This window comes from Leptosomus discolor, chromosome Z (genome assembly GCF_034619465.1).
Source record: "Leptosomus discolor isolate bLepDis1 chromosome Z, bLepDis1.hap2, whole genome shotgun sequence".
Classification (NCBI taxonomy): Eukaryota; Metazoa; Chordata; class Aves; order Leptosomiformes; family Leptosomidae; genus Leptosomus; species Leptosomus discolor.
Window position 1 is genome coordinate 73,995,183 of NC_141419.1, and position 9,114 is coordinate 74,004,296.

General features: G+C 61.6%; 2 protein-coding genes across 2 annotated transcripts; both read left to right on the plus strand.

Moving 5' to 3' along the window:
- The first annotated feature begins 1,344 nt into the window (after window positions 1-1,344).
- CCNO (cyclin O) lies at window positions 1,345-2,512 on the plus strand. The gene is made up of 3 exons (XM_086480325.1): window positions 1,345-1,587; window positions 1,673-1,858; window positions 2,027-2,512. Exons 1-3 carry the CDS (start codon window positions 1,345-1,347, stop codon window positions 2,510-2,512), a joined length of 915 nt encoding a protein of 304 aa, XP_086336451.1.
- A 1,572-nt stretch (window positions 2,513-4,084) lies between these two features.
- On the plus strand, window positions 4,085-6,939 carry MCIDAS (multiciliate differentiation and DNA synthesis associated cell cycle protein). Its single transcript, XM_086480403.1, has 6 exons — window positions 4,085-4,286; window positions 4,595-4,680; window positions 5,005-5,077; window positions 5,429-5,643; window positions 5,795-5,905; window positions 6,457-6,939. Exons 1-6 carry the CDS (start codon window positions 4,085-4,087, stop codon window positions 6,937-6,939), a joined length of 1,170 nt encoding a protein of 389 aa, XP_086336529.1.
- The last annotated feature ends 2,175 nt before the right edge of the window (window positions 6,940-9,114 follow it).

Below are 9,114 nucleotides of genomic sequence, written 5' to 3' on the forward strand. Positions count from 1 at the left end.
CTTTTAAAGAAATAGTTTCTTTCAGTTGTTATTAAGGGGATATATTGTAATTGCACAAGTGTGTGAGTGAGCAACAATTTTCTGCAAAACAGAGGGAATAGGTCACACTGTGGTCTAGAGATAAGCACAGTTATCTAAAGAGCAAACAAAAAACAAAGACTACACTGGCTTTTTGCTTCTGCAGTGTACGTGAGCAGCATTTGTGCCTGTGCTCTTTTGGGGGGATAAACTTTCTCTTGTTCCAGTTACTTAATAAATACTTATGTTAACACCTTTGTGTTACTGTTCTCAAAGCATTTGTCAGACACAAGACCAGTACCAGTGGATCTTTCTCACTGTAGTCACAACAGGGGTCTTCAGGGTGTACTCTTTTTTTTAAAAAAAAAAAAAGGCAGCATGTCCTACTGCTTTCTCTATCCTCTCCTTGGAAAGGATGTCCTGCTCCTGCTATACAAGCTGCAGAATTTCCCCCTCCTCCTCTTTTTTGCTGCTGGGGTCGTAGACTGCTTGAAGCTCTATTTTCCTTCCTCAGCACTCAGCCCAGGTTACATTTTCTTTTTTCTTCTACAAGTGTTTCCTCATCTATAGCAGACTTGGTCAATGGATCATATAACCAAATCATATCTGATAAGAGTCTGGCCTCAACTCTGCTTCTCTAAGCCAGTGGTTGCCGTGCAGGATCATTCTGTGTCCCATCCCGTCCCGTCCCCCCGCATTTGGCTGTTTAAAATAGTGCTCGGTTATGTCAACAGTCCATGGATGGAAGTAGAACCGAGACCCAAACCGCCCAGAGAAGTCCAGCGTTCCCTGCATCTCCACTAGTGTATTTGTGCTGTGTTTCCCGGCGACCTCAAATGAAAGCATCTGTCTGCGGAGCAATCTGTAGCTGTTGAAGCTCACTGGGTTCCGAGTTAAAATGCGGGGAGCCGGAGGGACAGCTGTTTCGGCAGTGGCAACATGGGAAGGCGCAGCAAGTTCAGTGGGATCGGTGCGGGCTCTGCCACGGCCGGTCTGAGGGGCACTCACTCCTGCCCGGTTTGCCCTCCGTGCCCTGCCAGAGCGGGGGGGACCGTGCCCGGCGCCGTCCCCTGCAGCCGCAGTCCTGCGGCGGCTCCGCCACAGCCGCCTCACCCGCTGCAAAGCGTTACCGAAGCGCCAGACGCTTCGCCCGCTCGCTCCCTTCTTAGCCTGGTCGCGGATTTTGTGGCAGAGACGCCGCTCCCGGCAGTGCCCGCCCGGCCCCCCCGCGGCGGGCGGGCGGGGTTGGCCCCGGGGCCGCCCCGCCGCTCAAATAGCCGTCGCCGCGCCCGGCAGCGGTGCGGGCACGGCCGCACCCCCCGGCCCATGGTGGCTGCTGCGAGCGGGCGGCGCGGCGGCACCCCGCAGCGGCGGGGCCCCGACGGCTCCCCCGGGCACTGCCCGCGGCGCCCGGCACGGCGGCGGCGCCCGGGAACGACGGCGGCGGCGGCGGGGGAGAGCCCGCAGGAGCTGCAGGCTTTCCGCGACTACGGCGAGAGCTGGTACCGCTCCCGCAAGGGGCTGGAGAGCCGCTTCCAGCCGCGGGAGCCGCTCGCCCGGCAGCCCCAGGTGGGAGCAGCGGGGACGGCGGCGGGGGGAGGGCGGGGGGTAGCCCGCTGCGGGTCCCGCCTGACCCTCGCTCCCGGTGCCGCAGGTGACGGCGGAGGCGCGCTGCAAGCTGGTCAGCTGGCTCATCCTCGTCCACCGGCACTTCGGCCTCTCCTTCGAGGCGCTCTGCCTGGCCGTCAACATCCTCGACCGCTTCCTCGCCACCACCCCCGTGGCCGCCGACTGCTTCCAGCTCCTGGGGGTGACGGCGCTGCTCATCGCCTGCAAGCAGGTAGGGCGGCCCCGGAGCCTCGCTGCCCCGCCGCCGGGGTCTGCAGCCCCTCTTCGGCCACCCGAGCTCGGCTGCGGCCGGGCCGGGCCCCGCACCCTTCTCCCCGCCGCGCCGCCCCCCCCCCCCCCCCCAGGCTGCAGCACCCCCACCCCCTGTCCCCCCTCGCAGGTGGAGGTGCACCCCCCCAGCGTGAAGGAGCTCCTCGCCCTCTGCTGCGGCGCCTTCACCCGCCAGCAGCTCCGCAACCTGGAGTGCATCGTCCTGCACCGCCTGGGCTTCGACCTGGCGGCGCCCACCGTCAGCTTCTTCCTGGAGCACTTCAGCCAGGTGCGGCTGGAGGCGCGGGGGGCCGACGCGGGGGAGGCGGCGGACGCCAGGAGCCTGGCGGGGGGCGTCGCGGAGCTCAGCCTGGCCGACTACGCCTTCACCAAATACGCCCCTTCCCTGCTGGCCGCCGGCAGCCTGGGGCTGGCGGACCGGCTGCTGCGCCACCGCAGCCCCCTGGATCTGCGGGTCAGCGGCTACCCGGAGGGGCTTCTGCGGGACTGCATGGACCAGCTGCAGCTCCTGGTGTCCCTGAACGGGCGCTCCCTGCCGCTCCTCCTGCCCCCGGAGGTGGCCCAGAAGTGCCCCTGGCTGCGGGGCGGCCGCTGACGGCGGGGGGCAGCGGCGAGGCCGCCCGTCGCTCATACCGTTGTCCCACGAGCTGCGTCGCGAACCCGGTGTGCAGCGAGCCCACCGTGCAGACAGAGCCGGAGTCCTTGTGCTCCGCAGGGCTGGCCCGGAGTCTGATCTGCTAAGCGTTAGCGTCACGGGGGGGTTAAAAATCGGATCGCGGTTTGCACGTGGTGTTGCACTGTCCCCTCGTTGTTTTGTAAAGTCCAGCATGTAAATAGCATACGGAATCTCAAGTACTGTATTATTTATTTCGAGGATGGTCCATAAAGGTAACGGTGGAAGGACCCAATGAACGTTGAATAAACTCTTTTCTACTTGTCGCCCGCACTCGTTGATTTGCTGGCGGGGCACCTACACGGCTAGGGGAGGAAACATATCGGCACGGAGCGAGTTCACCCCAACAGTTACCTCCAGCCCCCACGAAGCAGTGATGCCCGGTGGTGTCATTGCCTGTTTCACACTGACACGCGCTGGCTTGGTCACGGCTCGGGGAAAAAAAAAAAAAAAAAAAAAAAAAAATCAGATGCACCGATCTAGGTGTAGGAAAACAAAAGGTTAAATCAGCTAGTTATTATTTTTCCAGCAGGTCTGTAATCCAGGTGTGTACTCCTAACCGAGTTGGAACTGTAGCATGGGAAACATTCAAGGGAAGAAAACGGTCGTAACATTGTAAAATATTTTATTTTCTTCACTTTATTGCCTGTGTGGGCGCACAGAAGTGATGTTGAAAGAGCACGTACACATCCCAAGCTGCCCTCGGGGGTGCCCGCCTTCCAGGGCGGCAGGGAACGGGAGAACAGCACGCCCCGGGCTGCGCTCCGAGCCCTGCCCGTCCTTCGAGCGGAACAAGCAACACTCGTCCGAGCTGCAGCGGCAGAAAATACCTGCCAGCCCATCACGAGGGGCCACGGGTCGGTTTATCCTCCGCCTGCCCCGTCGGCAGTTCAGCTGGCGTAGCAGCGGGGGGGACCCTCTCCCGGCGGGGGGACACTCTCCCGGCGAGGGGCTCAGTCAGGTCAAGATGCCGCAGGCTGGTTTCTTTTTTTTCCTGTCCCCGTGTCCCCGTGTCCGTCCGTGTGTCCGTCGTCCCGTCCCGTCCCGTCCCCCCCCCCCCCCCCGCCCCTTGCCTTTTCAACGCCGGCGGACCTCAGCCCCAGCAAATATCCCTACGAAAGCCAGCCCAGCCTGCAGGCGGCCCGGCAGGGACCTGGGCAGGGGGACATGGGGGACCGAGGTGCTGGCTGGGGGGCGGCCGGGGCGGAGTGACCCCGGCAGCGGGGCCGACGGCTCCTCTCCTGGGGCTTCCCTCCGGGGCAGCCCCTCGGCCCGCCCCGGCTCCGCGGGCGCGGGGAAGGGCTCCGCGGGCGCGGGAGCCGCCGGCGCGGCCCAAAGAGGCGGCGGGAGGTTTCCGCGCCCCGGCGGAGGGAAGGCGGGCGGGCGTCCCCGGCATGGCCCCGGCCCCCGGCGCCCCTGCCCGCGGGGCGGTGCCGAGCGGGGCGCGGGGCGGAGGGCGACCGCCGCAGCCGGGGCCGGGGCCACGGCGGCAGCATGGAGCAGGGCGGCCGCCGCCGGGCCTTCGGCAGCATCTGCCCCAACAGAGTCCAGGGACTGCCCGCCCGCCTCGCCAAGAAGCCGGCGCGGCCCGGCGGGGGAGCGGCGGGGACCCCCTCGGCCGCCCTGAGCCCCCGAGCGCCCCCGCCCCGCCCGCGCCGCAGCGGAGCCCCGCCGGCCCCCGCCGCACCCGCCCTCGGTGAGTCTGTCCGCGGCGGAGAGCCCTGACCCCCCGTCCGTGCCCCCCTCCCCGTGCCTCCCACAGCGCACCCCACCCTGCTCCCCAGCCATGCGTTCCCCGGCCGTGACACCCCCGCCATGCCCTCCGCCGTGTCCCCCTGCCTATGTCGCCCTTTTCCTGCCCCCTGCTGTGTCGTGACAACCCCCCCCACCCCGGTGCCCCCCACCATGGTCCTCAGCCCTGCATCCCCCGGCCGTGCTTCCCACTTCGCCGGGCAATGCCCATCCCTGCCTGGGCTCCTCACCGCCGTCTCTCACTGTCGCCAGCGCTCACCACCATCGACTGGCAGGATTTGGCAGCCTGTGCCCCCGTCCTTCCAACCGCCCCGGCCAGCCCTGTGACACAGCAGCAGGTAACCCCCCCCCAGCTGGGGCAGGCTTGGCCACCCCTGGCACAGGGCACCCGTGGTGGTGGCCCCCTCAAGCCGAGCCGCCCCCAGCTTCAGGCTTCCCACCTGTGAAATGGGCACTGAGGAGGACAGCGCCTTGTCCCATGCATTAGACGGGTTAGTGACACAGGCAGGGCAGGGGACAGGCGCCTGGGGATGCCAGGGTGGTGGGAAGGCGTTGGGCACAGGCAGCAGTCAGGGTTGGAGTGGTATGGGCAGCAGTGGGCAGTGCGGCCAGGTCTGAGCCCTGGGCCCTGCTCACAGGCACATTTCCTTCACCACTCCCAGGGTCCTTGCTTCCAGAATGGACCAGAGTTTGATTTCCAGCAGTTCAGAGATGCTGTTGATGATTTCATATCTGGCAAGTAGATATTTTTCCTCATCTGAGCGAAACAGGCCTGTGTGTGCATGTCAGCAGTCACGCTGAGTTCGGTTTCCTCTTTTTTTTGCTTTGTTTTTGGATGGCCATTCACTGTAGGCTCGTAAGTCCCTGCACACTCAATTAGAGAGACCTGGGCTGGCACTGGGCTGTCCGCCACAGGAGGCAGAAATTAAATCCAAACAGATTTAAGGTGCACAGCTGCCACAGTAGAGTAAAAGCATGTTCGGACATATGGGGGGATGCTCAGAACCGGGATGGTCTGGTGGCGTTGGCGGGAAGAGAGGACATGAAAACCTCCTCTGTCTTAACACCTACTGCTACTCTCTCCAGATGCATCCACCTTAATGCCACCACCACTGGTCTGCACTGACTTTGACTTCTCACTTGGTGAGGAGGTGGGCTTTGACCCCTGCACCCCGCAGCTCGAGAGCAGTGTGCTGGTGCAGATGCCCCCACAGCGCCTGCCTTCCCCTGAGCCTTGCTGGAGGGGCCTGGCGGACCAGCACCAGAAAGCGCTGGGAGATGCCTTGGAGACAAACAGCCAGGTAGGGACCCCCGAGCCCTCTCCAAGGGCCTGTGCTGGGTTTCTCTCCCTCGCATCCCAGTGAGGTGGCTGCATGGCCTGGTGTGCAGCATCCACTGGCCCCTGGGCAGTGGGGCAGTCCCCACCACCCTGTCCCCATCTGTCCTTTGCAGCTGCAGGAGACCCTCACGCAGAGGCAGGAAGAGCTGGCGACGCTGCGGGAGAGCAACGTGCAGCTGAAGGAGCTGGCAAGCCAGGCCAGGCAGCTCGCCGCCGTCCTTGACGTAAGTGCTGCCACCCCACCTGGCCCGGCTGCCCCACGGTCCAGCTGGCCCCTGGGGGCCAGTGCTGTGTGGGGGTGCAGTGGGGGACAGGGTGCGGGGTGAAGCTGAGCAGCGCAGGGTGGGACAGGGCCATGGCGGGGGGAAAGAGGTGTGGGCCAGGATGGGGTGGTGCGCTGTGGGTCCGTGTGGTGCAGGGCAGGGTGGTGTGTGGTGGGGTGGGATGGGGTGGGGCGGGACAAAGCAGTGCGGGATGGAGCAGGGCAGTGCGGAGCCGTGTGGCACATTTCGGGGCAGGGTGGTGTGGGATGGGGTGGTGTGGGGCAGGGCAGTGAGGTGCGGGACAGGGCGGTGCGCTGCGGGGCAGGGCGGTGTGGGAGAGTGTGGGGCAGGGTGGTGTGGAGCTGGGTGGGAGAGTGAGGGACAGTGCGGAGCGGTGCGGGGCAGATCGGGGCGGGACAGTGCGGGGTGGGACGCGACGGGCTGGTGCGGGGCGGTGCGGGGATGCGCCGTGCGGCGCAGCCCGCGGAAGCCGTACTCTCTCCCGCCGGCAGACGCTGATGCTCCCGCAGTGCGCCGACGGGGCGGCCCTCCCTCCTCCTCCTTCTCCTCCTCCTCCTCCTCCTCTTCATCATCCGCCTCCTCCTCCCGCCGCCGCCGCGGCGGCCACCCCGGCCGGGACCCCGGGCGGGCGCGGGCGGCCGGAGCCGCGGGAGGAGGCGGCGGGCGTGGACGCCATGCTGCGGGAGGTGTCGGAGAAGTGCCGCGCCGCTCTGCGGAGCCTGGGGGGCAGCCCGGGGGGCAGCCCCACGGCCAAGCGCCAGCGGCCGGCCCCGCGCCTGCACGGCGCCTTCCGCGGGCTGCGCACTGACCGCGCCGCGCCGCGCCCGGGCGGCGAGGGGCTGGAGGGGGGCGGCAGCCTGCGGGCCGCGCTGGGGGAGGCGGGCGCCATCCGCACCCTGGCCTTCCCGCAGGGCAACGCCTTCACCCTCCGCACCGCCGCCGGCGGGTACCGCTTCCGCTGGGTGCCGCGCTGAGACGCCCCGCACCCCCGCCACCCCGGCCACGCGTGTCCCGGGCGAAGCGGAGCGGGGCCTGCCGCGGCCCGGCGGCACCCTCCCCGCTGCCCTCGGGAAACGGGCGCTGGCGCGTTCGCCCGCGGCTGGAGGCGAGGAGCGGGAGGCGCGGCGGGGGCGGCCGCCCCGCAGGGAGGGCGGCGCGCCCGGGCCCCGCCACTGCAGCGGGCGCCGGGCCGTGCGCGGGGCTGCCGCGGTTTTCGGGTCGGCAGGTCACCCTCGGTAGTCGGCTAGTGCCTGTGACGAAAGTAGAGATGAGAGGGAGGTCTGCCCGGTTTTTTACTCGGTTGGGCGGAAAAACGCACCGTGCCGGCTAGCGGCTGCGGTTGGCCGGTGTGAAATGGTTGACGGACCGTCCCAAGCGGTTTCAACACGACACGCCTTCCCCGTCACGGAGCGTTACATCCACGGTGTTTACAAACTGCACTGCTGCCATTCATGTGTGCAACTGTAGGTGTATGTTTGCACTCGGTGCGATGATTAAACAGTGCTTTAAGTTGCTTTAAATGTGTTTGTACTGATTTAATGTAAACGCAGGGTTTTGCATCAGGTATGCATATTTGCTTTCATTAGAGCAAAGATGATGGAAGGCAGAGCGTCTACACAAAGTTTGCTTCTAAGCAGAAAATTTTAGACTAAAACATGCTGCTGCTAACGTTCAGTGATACTATCTCAAGAGAAGCGTTAATAACGTTAAATTGTTCTGAATGGACACATTTCACTTGCACCCACTGCATTGAAAGATGAACCACTGATGGTGCGTGTGAAATGGTACCCGAAGTTTGTGGTTTTTTGTGGCACATAAGGGAATGAAGGCACTGTTCTTCACCCGGGAAAGAGATTTTCTCTCTGTGAAGTTATCCCTTTTTTTTTCTGCTTTTCAGTACTCAGATTTTCCAGTATTCTTGCATGGGTCCATGCACATTAACAGTGGCTCAACAGTAACAGGCTTGTGTGATGGTTAAGGTGACAGCACCACGTTGTCATCTCAGTAGGTTTCTTAGGGGAGATGCAACCCTGCACATAGTGCTGTGCTTTTGGCAAGCAGAGCCTGTATTAGTAAGACGAATGGTTCCTGTTGTCAGCATGAGGTGTAGTCATGTGGCTCCTAGGAGACAGCAAAGGTGGCCCTTCAGCATCTGTGGTCCTTCATCTCTGTGGCATTGACATTTTCAAGCAAGGGAGGTGCTGAAGCCCTGTCTGGGATGCCAACAGCTCAATCCTGGGACAACTCCAGAGACTCATATTTCAGGAGGAGACCATTGCCACCTTGTCCAAAATGCTGTAGGAAAGCTCTGGTCTGGCAGCAGACGGGAGAGACAAAACCTGCCTGGCTGCACTGAATTCATCAGGGAATAAACTGATAAAAAAAAGGCAGCTCTCTACAGTTCCTCTCCACATGTTTTATGAATTTAAACAGAAAATGTATAGTGTGTACAACCTTGTAAGGCTCATAAGCATATTAATGCCTCAGAAATAAAGCGACACATTAAAACTGTAGACTTCCTGTAGGATGCAACAATAAAATAATCACCCTGTTGGATTGTCATGAGTGTTGTTCTTGCTGCTACTTTGAAGTATTTTCAGAATTACATGTTTATCCACTTTTGCAGTTAACCTGCTATAGAGTTTCCACTGATTGCTTTTACTCATAGTGTTTCTATGTTAAAAGTATAGATTGATTTTGAGTTGTGATCTAAAAGTAATAGAAAATTATCTTAGATATCTTTTAAAAAATTATTTAATTTTAATCCCTGTTAATTGGATAGGCTGAAAATTGGCTAATCAGACCAAGAGGCTTCTCACTGAGACTCATGGGAGCATCACCAGACACACAGACACATAACTGGTAAAAGGAAAAGGTGTTTGGTATGAAACATGGTGTGTTCATAGTGTTATGCTATAGACATAGTTACATACTTATAGTGGTAAGTATAAACATCTCCTTTAGACCATAAAGGTGTATTTTGAATTCACACTTATCCATCCACTTCCATACAGGAGCTTCATAGAAGGTAGACAAATCTCTCGCACAGATTAAAGCAGCCCAACGACTGCTTTCATCAACAGTAACTTAAAGGGGCTCCCAGTGCTGTTTGTCTTTCTGTAAAGCAGGAGTTGGTGGGATCACAGGGG